This window comes from Scardinius erythrophthalmus (genome assembly GCF_964197995.2).
Source record: "Scardinius erythrophthalmus genome assembly, chromosome: 2".
Lineage (NCBI taxonomy): Eukaryota > Metazoa > Chordata > Actinopteri > Cypriniformes > Leuciscidae > Scardinius > Scardinius erythrophthalmus.
Genome location: NC_138222.1, coordinates 52347200 through 52364002, shown reverse-complemented (window position 1 = coordinate 52364002; position 16803 = coordinate 52347200). Strand labels below are relative to the sequence as shown.

The 16803-nt window shown below is 36.3% G+C and overlaps 2 protein-coding genes across 8 annotated transcripts in view; both read right to left on the bottom strand.

Annotated features, from left to right (window-relative positions):
* mctp2b (multiple C2 domains, transmembrane 2b) overlaps positions 1-7312 on the bottom strand; it is a 28222-nt gene extending 20910 nt beyond the window's left edge. For 2 of the 3 annotated variants that reach the window (XR_014028863.1, XM_081347672.1), the window contains exon 1: positions 6968-7298. The gene's annotated coding sequence lies outside the window, so the exon portion shown is untranslated. Of the gene's footprint in view, positions 1-6967 lie in introns of all 3 variants that reach the window. The other variant, XM_081347673.1, reaches the window with a different exon arrangement.
* Positions 7313-8378: 1066 nt separating this feature from the next.
* mef2ab (myocyte enhancer factor 2ab) overlaps positions 8379-16803 on the bottom strand; it is a 30394-nt gene continuing 21969 nt past the window's right edge. For 3 of the 5 annotated variants that reach the window (XM_081391843.1, XM_081391842.1, XM_081391844.1), the window contains 7 exons: positions 16654-16788; positions 14919-15096; positions 14563-14622; positions 13684-13826; positions 11937-12054; positions 11696-11822; positions 8379-9718 (listed from right to left, as the gene is read on the bottom strand). In XM_081391843.1, the coding sequence (XP_081247969.1) occupies positions 9409-9718; positions 11696-11822; positions 11937-12054; positions 13684-13826; positions 14563-14622; positions 14919-15096; positions 16654-16788 (1071 nt within the window). In that variant the 3' untranslated portion in view covers positions 8379-9408. Of the gene's footprint in view, positions 9719-11695; positions 11823-11936; positions 12055-13549; positions 13577-13683; positions 13827-14562; positions 14623-14918; positions 15097-16653; positions 16789-16803 lie in introns of all 5 variants that reach the window. The other 2 variants (XM_081391841.1, XM_081391840.1) reach the window with 2 other exon arrangements.

The following is a 16803-nucleotide window of genomic DNA, read 5'->3' as shown; positions in this document are numbered from 1 at the left end:
GATCTCCTGTTCGACATTCTATTCAAAGAAAGTGTAGTACACTTTTATAGTCTATGCTCAATACTCTGTGTTCATTTACGGCCCCCCTGAGAGAGAGAGAGAGAGAGAGAGAGAATTTGAATTTTGAAAAAAGTCTTTATTACATGTTTTCAACAAGTTAACAATTACCATTTTACTTTACATTTTATACCACAAAGAAACACAAAACAAAACAAATCACTTTTCTACATTAGTAGAGAAAAAAAAATTTTCCATCAATGACAGAGCACTAGAGCCTCATTCTTACACCATTTAATTTTAAATGTGATAACATCATCCATGGAACTATACAAATTAAAGTCAATGAGTATTCTGGATTTAACTGTGGCTAAAAACAGAGTAAGCCTATTAATATCTTGATCTTTTTGTTTCTAGAGAGAGATTTTTAGCTCAGATAATTACCTCAGTCTGTGCCGCGTTTCTCTATTAACAGTGAAGCGGTGAGTTTAATTACTTAAAAAAAGTTATGTTACCAAATCCTTGCTGAAAAATATAAATGTAGCTCTTCAGTGGTGAAGGTGTTTTATTGATCGCGTTTGTGGCAGGAATGAAAGTCCCGCCTTTCTGTTAAAGAGTCAAATCGTCTTTTTGATGGAGGTGTTGCCTGTTGCCTGAATGCACATTAACCGGGAAATCCAGAAAAAAAAAAAACAATGATAACAAGCCAAATTTATGATACCACACCTCTTACGAGTTTATTGTTGGTTCAAAAAAAAAAAAAAATGTACAAAACAGTTTTTTTTTTTTTGGAGATTTTGAGTTAAATTTCAGAACAATTCATCAGTGCACATAATTCCAGAGAAAATAAAATCATAATAAAATAACATTTGCACTGACTTTAGGCAGGCATTTTGATTGTTCATACCAATTTCTTGTACTGTGTGAAAATCACAATGCTGAACATAAAGAAAAAATGGCTCTATAGGCTTACATGCACTGCTTGCTTGTATTAACTGCAGTGAGTTTATGAATGTGCATGACTATGAAAAATGTTTACTTTCACTCATCGTTGTCGAATGACCACCAATAAAGTGCAAAGTCTGTTGTAATATAACTAAACCCTTTTTAAACTGACATGTCTATCTGGTTGTTAATTTATGTAACTTGACTTGCTATTCAAGCAAAGACACAATGCAACATTTTTCAGTTAGTGATTAACTTTCATATACTTTTAATACATTTACATTCAGTCATTTAGCAGACGCTTTTTTCCAAAGAATCTTACAATTTAGGACTAAATTAAGTCATCGTGAAGAGGCACACAGCAATGCAAGAAGTGCAGGCATTGCTCAGAGTAGCATAAGCCCGATAAGGAAGGATTAGGATAAGGAAAAGGAAAGTTTTTTTTTTTTTTTTTTTTTAACGAGGTTAATTGCTCACGGAAGAGAAGCGTTTTAAGTTGTCTTTTGAATGTTGTCAGGAATTCTGCATTGCGGATGAGGGAGGGGAGATCATTCCACCAGCATGGAACTGTGAATGAGAATGTTCTGGAAAGTGATTTTGTGGCTCCCTGTGAAGGAACCACGAGACATCGCTCATCGACCGATCAAGGCTTCTGGTAGGGATGTAGACCAGTAGAAGCGAGTGAAAGTATGAGGGAGCTGAGCCTGTTGTAGATCTGTAAGCAAGCGTCAATGCCTTGAACTTGTTGCGAGCAGAGAGTGGTAATTATTTGCTAATAGTTATAATTTGGTTATAATTATTAATAGTCTCACATCCTGTAAAGTTTAGTGTTTACCATTGTTTACAAGTTTGAATACCCATTTCAACAACCCTTTGTCTTCACTAGTTCCCTTTAAATGTCCCTGTGCTGTGACACAGATGTACAAATATTCCGTGTAGCTTCTCAATTCAAACAAGCATACAGGATTTCATTACATCTGCATGCACAACTATAAAATCTTTGTAGCAAAATGCGGTTTAAAAATACATTTACATGGAGAATATTGTCACACCACAAAACATGTCAACTTTCCAAAACCTACCCAAATACTTTTTAATATTTCATTTGTTAGAGGCTCAGGGAAGCCTATTCTAAAACAACGGAAAATCTATGAATCATCTACAAGTGACCAAACATTCGCTGTACCTTCATATTGATTTTTTCCATTCCTTAGTTGCGAGGGGGAAAAATCAATGAAGAACATACAAGTTCGAGACTCACATCAATCTGCACTGTCTGTGCGTGGTTCACAGTGTCAGTGTCAAGGACAGATTTAATTTCATTTGCTTTAAACTGGCCTAACACGTTGTGGCTGTAATTCAAGCCACAAGCTCATCCCTGTGTCTTTGTGTGGATGCATAATTTGATTTTACAGCTACACATCAGGTTTTTTTCACACACCAGTGATAATGAAAAAGAGACAGGTGAGACAGGTGTTTGCTAAGTCAAGCGTCACTATTATTATTGCTCACACGTAGGTTTGATTATATGAACAAACCTCTGACCCGACCCAAGTAAATATTCAACTTTTTTGATGTCATCTGCATCATGATTTTTGCCTGGCCATCCAGAACACCGTAATACCATTCCAGGACATGTACAAACACTCGGGAAAGAGACTAGAGAGTATAAATTGTTGAAAAATAATCCTTTAAGCTGCACTTGTCAAAATAGGACATGTGTGTGAGTCATAAAAAGACAGAAAGTGATATCTAGATTTTTGGAGAACAGCAATTTCATTTTGTTTGTCATTATTATTATTATTGTTGTTGTTGTTGACCTTCCTATTAATTTTTTTAACGATTTCATAGAAATAAATTCTTAATAAAAATAAAATATACGTTAAATGTACACTGCAGCTGTTCAAAATTATGGTGTCAGTAAGATTTTATATATATGAAGACCTCCGATGCAAAAGCCTCTAAAAGCCATACTGTATGTCAAAAATGAGATAATAATATTGAGTGAATGCTCTCTGCACATAGTATATGTTGATTTCACTTCAAACTCAATAAATCCCAGCCTCAGCCCATTCAGAAATGTCGGTACTTAGGTAGAAACCTATTCATAGGAGCCAGATAAAAATGCTAATATTAAAGAAAAATGTTAGACGGATTTAGAGGCTTTTGCATCTTAAGTCTTCATATATATATTTGAAAGAATTTTACATTTTTATTTAGCAAGGATGCATTAAATTGATCAAATTGACAATAAAGACATTAAAAAAATCTATATCAAACAAACAATGTTCTTTTTAACTTTCTATTAACCAAGGAATCCTGGAAAAAGGCTCATGCAAAAATGCAAAAGCATATTAAGCAGCACAACTTTTTTCAACATTAATAATAATAATAATAATAAATGTTTCTTGCTGCAAATCAGCATATTAGAATGATTTCTGAAGGATCACGTGACACCGAAGACTGGAGTAATGATTCTAATAAGAGACTTCTTTCAAAAACATAATAAAAATATTACAGAGCCTAAACTTTTGAACTGTAGTGTAGGTATGGGAATTATTATGTCTAAAGGCAAAAGCTGCATAATGCTCTTAAGGGTTTAAATACTGTGAACATGAACTCGAGATTAAAGTTTAAAGCTGCAGGATATCATGCTCACATGCCAAAAAACAAAACAAAAAAAACCTCAAACTGTGTCATGGATGCAAATGCATTCAACTCGACAACAAATCTTGACTTGCCTGCCTGGGATCAATCTCAGACATTGTCAGGGACTGGATTACAGCAAATTAAGCATTATGAGGAAACGGCCGGGTAAATACCACTGCTGAGGTTGAGTCATACCACAGATAGTTCTTGTTCTGTGAAAATCATTTCAAAACTCTCATGCTAAAAAGGTTTAGCTTTAGGTTTAGGTTTAGCTTGCAAGATTTGAGTCTGTTTTGTATGTTATCCTGAATTTATATTACACAATAGAAGAAACTTTCAGGAACTATTAATATATTACTTTTACTTTTACAATTACTTGAGGAACTATAACCTCTAGTAACTACAATATTTTACAATCAAATTTCAGAAAATATCCAATAGCCTATTGCAAAAGTCACTAAATTTCATGAATACTTTCACTTTGCAGCTAATTATCTACCAGAACCCTACGATCGGTCAATGAACAATGTCTCGTGGTTCCATCCCATACAGAAAAAAAAAAAAAATATATTGAAATATATTTTAAAGTGTCAAAAATATATGTGGCATATATTCCAAATACATTGAAATATATTTGCATTGTTGTTCACTTATATTTATCATTTTGAAATATATTCTGAAATATAACAAAAATATATGATGTTAAGTGTGAAATATATTTACATTTATAACGTAATGTTATAAATAATATGGTCATAAACTGTTTAGCTTGCTAAAGAAGGGTCGAAAATGTATTTTGATCATAGTAATTCCTCTACCTTTTCCCCTATACACAACAGTAGGCTACCATATTTCACTACTGTATTATGACACACAGCTATAATAAATACTGTACTTTCATTTAAATGACTGCAATGTAAAATGACAGATAGTTGCTTTCCTAGGACTATTAGGCCATATTAGGTGGCACGTACCTAACACTAAGTGCAATTATTAGATTTATTGTTGTTTTATTGACATCTTTCCTGAAGTCATTTAAATATTGAAAATATGCACAATATCTATGATGCAAGTATAGCAATGACACTCCAACAGTGAAGTGCACTTAAACAATAGATAGAACTCAGTGTCTAACACTGCATACACACACTATTAAATATTATTAAACTGTATTCAATTCTGTAAAAAAAAGGGGAAAAAAAACTCTGTGCAACATTCTGTGTGTTATTTCCTACATAAAATTGTCATTTTAGGCCAATAAAGTCAGTAAAGGGGCAGCTGTGGCCTACTGGTTAGGGCTTCGGGCTTGTAACCGAAGGGTTGCTGGTTCGATCCCCGACCAGTAGGAAAAATGTGGACGGGGGAAGTGGTAAAGCACTGCTCTCCCATGCCCACATCCACAGCTGAAGTGGTCTATCTAAGAAATTAATGGAAAATGTGTTGTTTGTTTGTGAAAATGTTAACTTTTTGAATTTCAAATGAAACAATTTGCAAAAGTTAAAACATATGAACATTTATGTAAACATATATGAAAATATATTTACATATATTTAACTAAAATATATTTATTGGGCCAATTTCAAATATTTGCATATATTCCAAAAATATATTTAGAAAATATATTTCAAATATATTTCTTTTGTGTATGGGATCACAGAGAGCCACAAAATCATTCTCCAGAACATTCTCATTCACGGTTCCATGCTGGTGGAATGATCTCCCCACCCTCATCCGCAATGCAGAATTCCTAACAACATTCAAAAGACAGCTGAAAACCCTTCTCGAGTAATTAACCTCTTAAAATTTTTTTTTAAATAAATTATTTCATTTTCCTTTAATCCTTCTTTATCGGGCTTATGCTACTCTGAGCAATGCCTGCGCTTTGTATTTTGAGCACTTCTTGCTTTGTTTTTCCCTCTTCACGATGACTCGCTTAATTTAGTCCTAATTTGTAAGTCGCTTTGGATAAAAGCGTCTGTTAAACGACCTGTTAAATGTAATTATAGCATAACCTTAACTTAAATCTCTTGGACCAAAAAAAACAAAACAACAACAACAACAACAAATGCAAAAAAAGAAAAGAAAGTAGCCTAAGGTCTATAAGTGTGTAGTATGAATGTAATCCAGACAGACTACATTCGCCATGCAGTCATTATCAAGTCCTCTACAGTCAGTTGCCTCGCTTCACTGCCATTCAGAAATCCTCTCCCGTGGCCTCATGGGATAGTAAAGTGTCCATCGTACTCACACTTCAGAATCCCGCCGGAAGTAGTAGGTCATCCAGGTACTTTTTTGCCTACTCTTTTATGAGTACTGTGAACTTGGTCATACTTCTTTTGTCACATGCTGTTTTTGGCCTACTTCATAAGTAGGGAAGTATGCGATTTCGGATGCAGCCTCTGACACACCGACATCAACCAAATTGGGCGTGAGATACAACCGCTTACTCAAACTGCATATAATCATTAACTTTTAAGTAAACAAAGCTGGCTGTAAAGTTAGGTTTAAGCTAACAATTATGGTGGATCGATCCAAATAGCGTCCACTTGGTTCAATGGACATCACTTCATTCAGTTGTACAGTCAAGCTCCGTCCCAGCCGTACAGTGAGCAACATGCAGCTGTCAGAGGAATGCTTTGTGATATTTACAACCCATCTGTATATACACCTGAGTTTGTTTAGTTTCCTCCCAATATGCTTGCTATGTTTATATTTTGGGCCTCATTTTTAGACAATTTGTAAATATTGGGAATAACATAATGCGAAAGAAATCTGAATTCAGGCCCAAATCCACAACTGATGTGTAACTGCAAAAATATATCTGTCTGTCTATCCATCTATTTGGTTCTCACACATTTAGACCAATGGATGTACATGAGAAACCTGTTCCAGTGTTATGTAAAAAGAAAGTAACAAGAATTTTTTAACTCACAAAAGAAAAAAAAGTCAGAAAGAAAGCTGAATGTCACATAGCACAACATTATTTTCTCCTACTGATCATAACTTAACATGATAATTATACATTGTCCCTCCCACAACTCAAAAGATGTGGAAGATATATTACTGTCTACAAAGTGACAACCAAAAATGTGCAGAATGCCATTGTTATGAAGCAAACAGATAGCCTAACTGAAGCACATGCATTATACTGAGTCTTATCTGTCTGTCACAAGAGTGACATACAAAAAATACTATACAAAAAAGACATTTCAAGTGTCATAAAATAAATTGAAATCAATCAAATGCATGCAGGTTTACTTGTTGTGGGACAGTCCCAACAGGTAGATGGTCCAACATTCAAACATTTCGTTCATTCATTTGAATGTATAAATAATAATTTGAATAAATCACTAGGCTATATCAGAATTATTCCTACCTGAGTTGCAGCGTTTAATCCATTTCCATTAAACCAAAGACGTTTGGGACCAAATCTCATGTGTTCACAGCAGGACTTTCACTAACTTCCGACTCTAGTACGAGTAACATCAGTAAAGCGGCAACACTTCACTGATGAGTCACAGAAATACAACAAGTGAGTAGAACGGCAATTATCATGCATCAACATGTGCCCGGAAGATGTCCTTAATTGGTCAGGATGGCTAGGTCTAAAAAATGAATACGTTAAAATAACTATTAATTGCGTATTTAATTAATATAAACGTTTCTCAGTGCCATTACGTAGTTATACATTTAATGCCCGGACCTCTGATCAACTAGCACCAAAGTCCCTTTAAAGTCTTTGCTAGCACGTTGACAGCGTTGTCACGCGACACCTGTTACTTTTCTCAGCTCTGTCAGGATGGACCAATCACAGTTGTTTGTGATCAACGACTTAACTATTTTATAGAGATTGGTGACATGCGTTTTAAGTTTTGAGCCATGTATAAATTTAAAGCAAAGTTGAAACGATTATAATTGTATAAATTTCTCAAGAAAAGATAAAAATGCTACTGAGATTTGAATGGGTCTCAATGGAGAATTCGCCGTGCTGAGCCACCAAGCGCCCTCTGGAGGAACAAAGACTTATTGTCCCTTTGAAAATAGGTATTTGCCGCTCAACGTGGTCGTTCTTTGGCCCATATAATTCAAGGCTACTGTAATCTGTCACATGGCTCAGATTGTAATCCTTACAGTGTCTCACTAGAGTCTGTCTGCTGTCAATCTCTTCCAGTTGTGAGATAAGTTTATCATTAACTGGGATATAAACAGACTTGTTGCATGTTTTCTCTATACTGACCATAAAAATCTGTCAAAAATTGCCTCAAGTAAGGAATAATGGATATATAAACTTAGTTTAGTTTGTTTTTATGGATTAATTGATAGTACACTAGGTCGTCATCATATATTTTCGGGCACTTGGCCTTCATGTTGATCCAGATTTATCAAGCATATTGTAAGAAGCCTTAGATAAAAGACAAATTAGTTTGACTTTATCTTCTTTGCAACTACTAATGCAATACATCACTGACTGAATGCATATTTATGTATAGTAAATGTAACTCAAAGCATTACTGTATGCATTCTTGCAGAAATAAATGCACATGTATTATACAAAGGTAGTTTGCTCTTGACTACATTTAAAAACCAGTGGAGTTACAGTAGGCTATGTGGTAGCCTACTTGAAACTGAGAAAAAAAAAAGGAACAATGTGAGCCCTGCATGCTTCTGTGGTGATGAGGGAAAAACCTCAAACATCATCAAAGAATTCACATCCTGTTAAACAACCGTCAACATAAGTAAACAACCTAGTTAATCATTATATACACGAAAAGTATAAAAGCGGCAGAGCTGATTAACATGATGTTTATTGCCATTTATGATGGTGTACAAACTATAAAGGGGTCAGCATCTTGATTTGTGAACAAAATTGAGACAACCAGTAGTAGGAGTTCCATAGATTGCATTGACATCAAGTGTGAAATGATTTTGTATGGCATGTAAGAATATTTACCGAATCAGTAAAGAGGAAAAAATCTAGCCGCAAAAATCGACAGTGGGCTCAATGTTCACATAACAACTAGTAAAAGGACTTAAAGCTCAACTGTTCCTTTACATTCAGCAGAGTCTGAATAAAGGATAAAAACATATTTAAATATACTGTATATAATTTTTAAATGCTTGTTAAATACAGGGGTTTTTAAGTAACAGTATTTACATCATATCAGTTATATTAAACATCAAATTCACAAATTAGTTTTCGAATTTTCTGCAAAATTGACATTTTTAAACCGCATTCTCTTACAGAGGGATTGTAGTTTTAGGAAAGGCAGTTTCATGATTTTTTAGCTCATTTTATCATCCTCTAGGGGTGTTAATAGGTGGGACATTTTATCATCCTTTCTCCACAAATCTTGAGATATCTGAAAGTGTCATTTGACTGACTGTTGATGATTGAAATGCAGAGACCTGAGATTCATCTAAAACTTGACAGACACACTCCACAGAGGTTTTTTAAGTTTTAAAATTAAGCAACTCCCAATCAATATTTATACGCTTTTGATTGAGGATTCAGATAAAAACACAAAAGATTAAAAAAAAACCCACACTTTTAAAAATAATATACTGCAAATAATGCAGCAAGGCTAATCCTCAGTTGACAAAAAAAAAATAAAATAAGTGTAAGACACTTCATAACTTAGATCTTTAACAATATGAAAATGTACATTTTAAAACAATACAAACACCTGCACACCTTTATAAGAACTTTCACTGCTGCTTTAAAGGCGTCTTCACATTGTTTGTAGCACAAAACGTGATAGAGCAGCAGTCTGCATATCTGTCGACAGAAATTTGACTTGTTTAAAGAGCCATTCACTGTCAAGTGTCCCAGCTGTCTGTGCGCATGCGTTTGACTGAGTTCTCCATCTCGGGCGATGATCTAGTGCCCTGTGCTGATATAGCGGTGGCCGTGTGAGAGTCCGGCCGCTGGTCCTCACGGTCACTGCCCTCATACGAGCTCCCAGAAGAGCTGAGGCTGTCGGCAGGAGAACGGTCCTGTGTGGAGTTGGGCCGCGGCCTGGTGTGGATGGTGGGGTACACCGGGTGTCTGGGTGGGGAGACGGGCTCTGATTTGATGCTGATGGAGACGGTGGAAGAGTCAGAAGCCCGAACTTGAGGTTGTGTGGTTCTAGAGATAACAAGGACGGTTATCAGTATTTACACTGCCGTATTTACTACTTTTTTTGTTTTGTTTTTTAAGAAATTAATACTTTATACAGCAAGAATGTATTTAATTGATAGAAATTGACAGTAAAGACATTTGTAATGTTACAAAAGATTACATTTCTTTCTATTCTTCAAAGAATCCTGAAGAAATGTATCACTGTTTCCACAAAAATACTGCAGTGTTTTTAATACTGATAATATTAAGATTTTTTTTTTTTCTGAGCAGCAAATCAGCATATTGGAATGATTTCTAAAGGATCATGTGACACTGAAGACTGGAGTAATGATACTGAAAATTCAGCTCTGTATCACAAGAATTATTTACATTTTAAAATACATTCCAATAGAAAACAGTTACTTTAAATTGTAATAATATGTCACAATTTTACTATATTTTGTATCAAATAAATGCAGCCTTGATGAGCATTCTTGGTGAGAATTAAATATTCTTTCATTAAACATTAAAAAATCTAACCGACCAGTTTAAGTTTTTTTTTTTTTTTTTTTTTTTACTTTTGAATAAAAGAGAAAAAGAAAGTTGCCTCTGAAAGAATGCTAAAACTGCTTTAACTGGTTTTACAGGTCGGAACAGATGAAATAACTCCACTTTCACTTTTCAAACAAAAAACTTTTTTCTTTTTTTTCAACTCTTCTCTTGAATGACAAAAGACTGAAAGTATTTGCCAATGTGCTTTAAAGGGCACCTATTATGCAAAATCATGGTGTTTGGACACAAATGTCAGTTGGTAGTGTGTGAACACAATGACCCAACAATGTTAAAAATCCACCCACTCCTTTTTTTTTGAATCCCCATTAAATCAAAGCAGTCTCATTAGACATGCCGTTCTGTGTGACATCACACTGCTCAGGCCCCGCCCACGGTCGCTGACTGACAGTCCTGCATTACCATAGTTTATAACCATAAACACGTTTGCTCTGCGCAAATCATTTCACTCCAGACTGCTTTGTGAAGGAGGGTTAATACAAAGGGAAAATACAAAACACAGGCTTTGCTAAAAAGTTGTTACTCGAGTCTGAATGAGTACCAACTGTTCGTGATCCAGCTTCCAGTATCCGGAGCGATACTGGTCACGGCAGTAATGAAAGGGAGAGCGCGCACTTTATTACAGTTCATAGGAGTTGTTTTTTTACGGATACAAAGTTGACCAGTTAATTAAGCACCCCCGAAAAGTCATAAGTCTGTATATATTTGTTTACTATTATTTGTAATGAGTGTTTTGTGTAATTCACTGTGTATGCTGATGATAACGCAAGAGAGAGAGAAAGTTTATGGATAAGACTTTATTGCGCACTTCTTGTGTTGTGATTTATTCAGCTCTAACAGTAATTTTCTGGAGTGAAAATGGACGCTTCAACTTTTGTGTGATGTATATTAAACTTCATAAAATTCATTAGTAAAGTTTTGGCCATCATTGGGACGGGGTTCGCTAAAACAGGCTTGTAGTGGATAAAAGCAAGGTGGCAACATAAGTTATAACCGTAATCAAACTAAACTTATACCTGTTCTATCTCCATGCAGCACATATTCTCTGGCTCTGTAGGCATTATTGTCCGACCTGAACACTGCTAGTACAGTTGTGTGAGATTGTCCTGATTTGTTGCCACCGGAGCATGAGCTCTTGAAACTCCGCCCTCTTCTTGAAAACTCATTTGCATTTAAAGGGACACACACAGAAAAGGCGCTTTTTTGGTCGGCCACCAAAAATTATAGCAATTTTAACATGCTATAAAAAATTATCTGTGGAGTATTGTTGGCTAAAACTTCACATTCACACTCTAGGCCTAGGGACATCAGAGACTTATTTTACATCTTGTAAAAAGTAGCATAATCGGTGCCCTTTAACACTTTGGGTGAATGAAGGAAATTCACGCCCAAAATGAACCACAGTGCGGAATCACCTCTATGTCATGTTCTCACCTCTGAGCACTGAACCCTGGCTGACTATGTTGGCTGTGTTTCCATGAAGACCCTGGGCCGGATGTGACATCGTCTGATGAACTGAAGCCTTGTAAAGAACTGGCCTCTGCACTGCTCAAGGCAAAATCTGTAAGGAATGAAAGAGTTAAATAGTAAAATAGTCTTTCGTAGTGACATGAGGTCCAGGAGAACAGAACCTGCTGTTATTAGATGATTTATTATGTTTAGGTCAATGATATACCTGTACTGAATGATGAGGTCATGGCTGAGTACACAAAGCCCTGGGGATGCAGACTGGGGGTTGCCATGGATACCACAGGAGTAGTCAGTGATTGGCTGGACTGAGAATTGTCTATTCTCTGAGGTTTAAATAGAAATGGTGGAAACAACAGGGGTTGATTTGTGTGGAGATAAATGGGCAAAAAAAAGGTATTCAATCTATACTCACTATTCATTGTTTATCATACATCACTATTCATTACACATCACTGTTTTGCAAAACAATGCAGAGAGCTGGAGATTTTCTGAAAAAAACATTATCAGATGGATGGATGGATCGAGTAGACGGACGGACGGACAGGTGGATGATGGATGGATGGGTGGATGGATGGATGGATGGATGGATGGAGTAGATAGACAAATGGATGGATGGATCGAGTGGACGGACAGACAGACAGACAGACAGACAGACAGACAGACAGATAGATAGATAGATAGATAGATAGATAGATAGATAGATAGATAGATAGATAGATAGATAGATAGATAGATAGATAGATAGATAGATAGATGAATAGACATACAAATAGATGGATGGACAGACAGATGGGTGGATGGATGGAAGGAAAGACGGAAAGAAATATGGATGGATGTGTCTTAAGTGTCCAAACAATCTATGGTTTTCAGTTAAACTTGTATTATATTAAAGGAGAACTCCGGTCAATTTTAACATTGAGCTCATTTTTTTGTACATTTGGAGTGCTGTCAATACAGAGAACAACGACAAAAATCAGTGTTGCCTACACCGTGTTATCCTCTTTTTAAAATTTGCACCCTGTTGACTTCAATGGGGCAAGTTTTAAACCTGCTTTTAGCCTCTTAACATCCTTGATGTGTCATTACAAGTGCACAGCCATGTGAGTGATTCCTTCAGAGTGATCACGGGTGAATCTGACTGCAGTAGATGTGAAAGATATGTATAAAAGTGATGTTTATTCAGCCAGCGCACATACCTGCATTTTCTTCCTGTTTTCGGTCGAAGTCCACAGTAGTCGATTGTCAAGTTCACGCGCGTGATCATAGGTAACTAAACCTATGCGTGTGAACTTGACAAACGATTACTATGGGCTTCGACCGAAAACAGGATGTAAATACAGGTATGTGCGCTGGCTGAAATAACATCATTTTTATTCATATCTTTCACATCTACTGCAGTCAGATTCACCTGTGTTCACTCTGAAGGAATCACTCACATTGGCTGGGCACTTGTAATGACACATCAAGGATGTTAAAAGACTAAAAGCAGGTTTAAAACTTGCCCCATTGAAGTCAACAGGGTGCACATTTTAAAAAGAGGATAACATGGTGCAGGCAACACCGATTTTTGTCGTTGTTCTCTGTATTGACAGCACTCCAAATGTACAAAAAAATTAGCTCAATGATAAAATTGACCGGAGTTCTCCTTTAAAGCTTTGACTGTAATGTGTCAAAGAACCACTAGATGGCCTCAAAGCATGTAAATGTGGAACATTAGCCAGCTGTAATAAAAGTGATTTTCTTAAAATTTTCATGACCTAGATAATGAGTCATTGTTGAAAAGCTTTTCTGAATAAAACATGATCAAATACCCCTTACCAAATGCTCCTCTCCTTCTTCTGGCAGCTTGCAAGAAGAAGATTTAAGGGGCATTTCAGGCAGGTCAATATTCTCTCATTGTCTAATGATTTCAGGATGTTTCTCTGACACATGGCAGATAAAGCTGCTCTCACCAGTGAAGAAGCGCTGCTCTTGCATGCAGGAGGAATGAGCACTCTCAGATCAGGTTTGCGTCCCACTATGGACGAGGCTTGAGGTTTTGCAGAAACGACTTTTCCCATTCTACTTCCTTCCGAGCCACTGACGAAGCCATTGGCTGAATAAGGCACAATAAAAGGGAGATTATTACAAGTTTGGGTGAGGTGTAGGTTAACATAGTCATAGGTTAGCACAGTTAATGCAGTAACCTAGTCAGATGAGGTTTTATCATTTTTGAAAGAAGTCTCTTATGTTTACCAAGGCTGCATTTATTTGAGCAAAAATACAGTAAAAACAGCTAAATTGATGTGAAATATTATTACAATATAAAATAAGTTTAAAGTTGAAATAAAATGTTATTTATTCCTGTGATGCAAAGCTGAATTTTCAGCATCATTACTCCAGTCTTCAGTGTCACATGATCCTTCAGAGATCATTCTAATACCCTGACTTGCTGCATCCTTTGATTAAAAGAAATTTCAAAAGAACAGCATTTATTTGAGATACAATTCTTTCGTAACATTATAAATGTCTTTACTTTGATGCATCATTGCTGAATAAAAATAAAACATTCAGATACTTTCATAGAGGGTTAAGAACAACAAGTACAGTATGTGCAGTTCAGTATAGTGCAAATCTGATGGCTTCATGCTGATAATACAGTAAATCTGTCTACAAAATACAAATCCTGCTCTTTAAGAAACATGTATCTGATTTGTGGATGGTTTGAATGTAAATCGTATTACAGAGCAAGTTTAGAAATAAATTAAGTGTTCTTTAAACAAACTGTTACTTAGTGGAACTTTATCATCACGGTCAGACACATTGTATAAGTTAACCAAAAATGCACCTACCCACATGACTGGAGTGCACACCATTTGGAAGTGGGACGTCTGAGGAACCTGGTATACCATCTGGACATAAATGAATCAAAGAAACAAAACCTTCTTTTAAAGACCCTTAAACCTAAGAGACATAAATTAATGTTTAATTTCAAAATGTATGAGACCGATTCCTTAAAGCATAGTTTGACAAGACATACACACTATGAACCAAAGCAATTTTGATATTTACCATGGAAATGACTGATTATCATATTCATCAACCATTGGCATTTAAGACTACCTCAAAACCTGGAATTAGCATTGAACACCACAGCATTATGATGGTATTGCGTTGAAAAATGTATGGTAATGATGTAGATCCTGACCCATGACAGCAGTGCTGTTGGTGCTCTGGAAGCCGTTGGAGGACAGAGACAGTATGTTCGCCCCGCTGAGGGACACTGGGGTGTCCAGGGAGCTGTCTGTACTGTAGGGAAGGGTGGCAGGGTTGGTGACGGGCAAAGTCAAAGGCATGGAGTAACTCTGGTGACCCAAAGCAGCCGGCTGATGAAGACAGAGAAGAGACAATATTGAGAGAGACGTCCAGTGATGAAGTTCGATTGAAAGCACAGTTTGTAAATTTCACCACTAGAGGTCGCTTATTCAAAACAATAACAAAGGCGTGGCTTGATGACACTGTGAGCTTGGAATCATGAGTTGCTGTCTTCTTCTCCACAGCCGATGGACGGGACTCAGGTAGAAATGATGTTCATGGGTGAGCTAATGTATTAAAGTTTTATTAACGTTACTGTGGTATGAAGCAAGGCGGAGCCAAGAGTCTGGGACATTTTACGTTGCTGTCTTTATTATGCTTATGCTGCAGTCGGTCGCTGCCGCTCCTTTCGTATTGTTGTTTATGGCTATTATTGCAGTTATGTTTAATGTCCGTCTCCTTCTTCCCTAAACTTGAACATTGTTACAGTTACGTTTGATCACTTAAATTCACATTTTAGTTACTAGTCATACAAGTCACTTTATTTGATGAATTATACATCAACACAGGGCTGTTTTACTTGGTCAAAACAATCATAAAATACATTTGAGTGGTTTGAAAGTTTTAATGTTACTCTGTGCGTTCACTCAGTGGCTGCTATGAGAAACCAGTTCTTTGCGTCTTTGGTGTTTTCATGGAAATCAATGACGTCATTGACAGGCGACATTGACACGGCCGTTTCACTGGTTAAAATAGCTGATTTCTCTGAATTTAAAGTCCCCCTGTGGTGAAAATCAAGCTTCTAATGTTGTTTATATTTTTTTATGGTGTTTTTAATGTGCTTTAAGACAAACCATGTGCAAATTCATAAGTCAACACCGTTGCTGAGTATTTTCTCCTTAAAACTGCAGTGAACCAAAGACAGTCTCAAAAACGCGGTTTGAAGTCGCCGGTGTTTCTGACGTCACAAACTACCTTGTAACCAATCACGTCAAAGGGTGATCATCAACGAGTGGATCTCTGAGCTGGTGTGATAGAGTGGAGGCGGGGCTAATTTACATATTCATAGAATCGCGTATACTAAATGAGCAAGGGTGTAGAGTTTTTATCAAGGAAAAAACTTTTAAATATGCCATTTTGGTGATCATAGATGAGTTTTAAAGACTAAAATTATTGACTACAGGGGGGCTTTAAACATTGTTGGAAACATTTGGAATAATATAAGTACACAAGTGAACAAAATATATAACATTGTTTGGTTTTTGGATATTTTAATCCAAAAATCCTACATATTGTGCCTTTAAACAAGAAAACATTTCAAATGTTTCCCAAATTAGAATCACGATAATAATAATAAAAACATGCTATGACTTTCTGGATGCAGGACCGGCACTAAAGGGTGATTCCTATGAAGGGGGGCTGCTTTTTAGTGGGTCGCTACATACCGTATGTGGTTTCTAGGATGTTCTTGATGGTTGGAACTAGGACAGGCTTCATAAGACTTCAATAAGACTTTCAAAAACATTGAAATAAACAAAATTTTTACTACCCTAAACTTTTGAAAGGTAGTGTACTTAACAGCGATGCCACGAAAACCAAAAACAAACCGCGTATCACACTTTGCTTACAATTTTATGATTTCTCATCATATTGTCAAACTCTTCATTAATCTTCTGATATTTCTCCTCCGAGTGAGGCGTGAGGACGTATGAAGACTCTGGATCTGGGCTGTCACAACCTCTGTGTTCCTTCTTGCTCAGCACCTGTAGGGAGCAGCA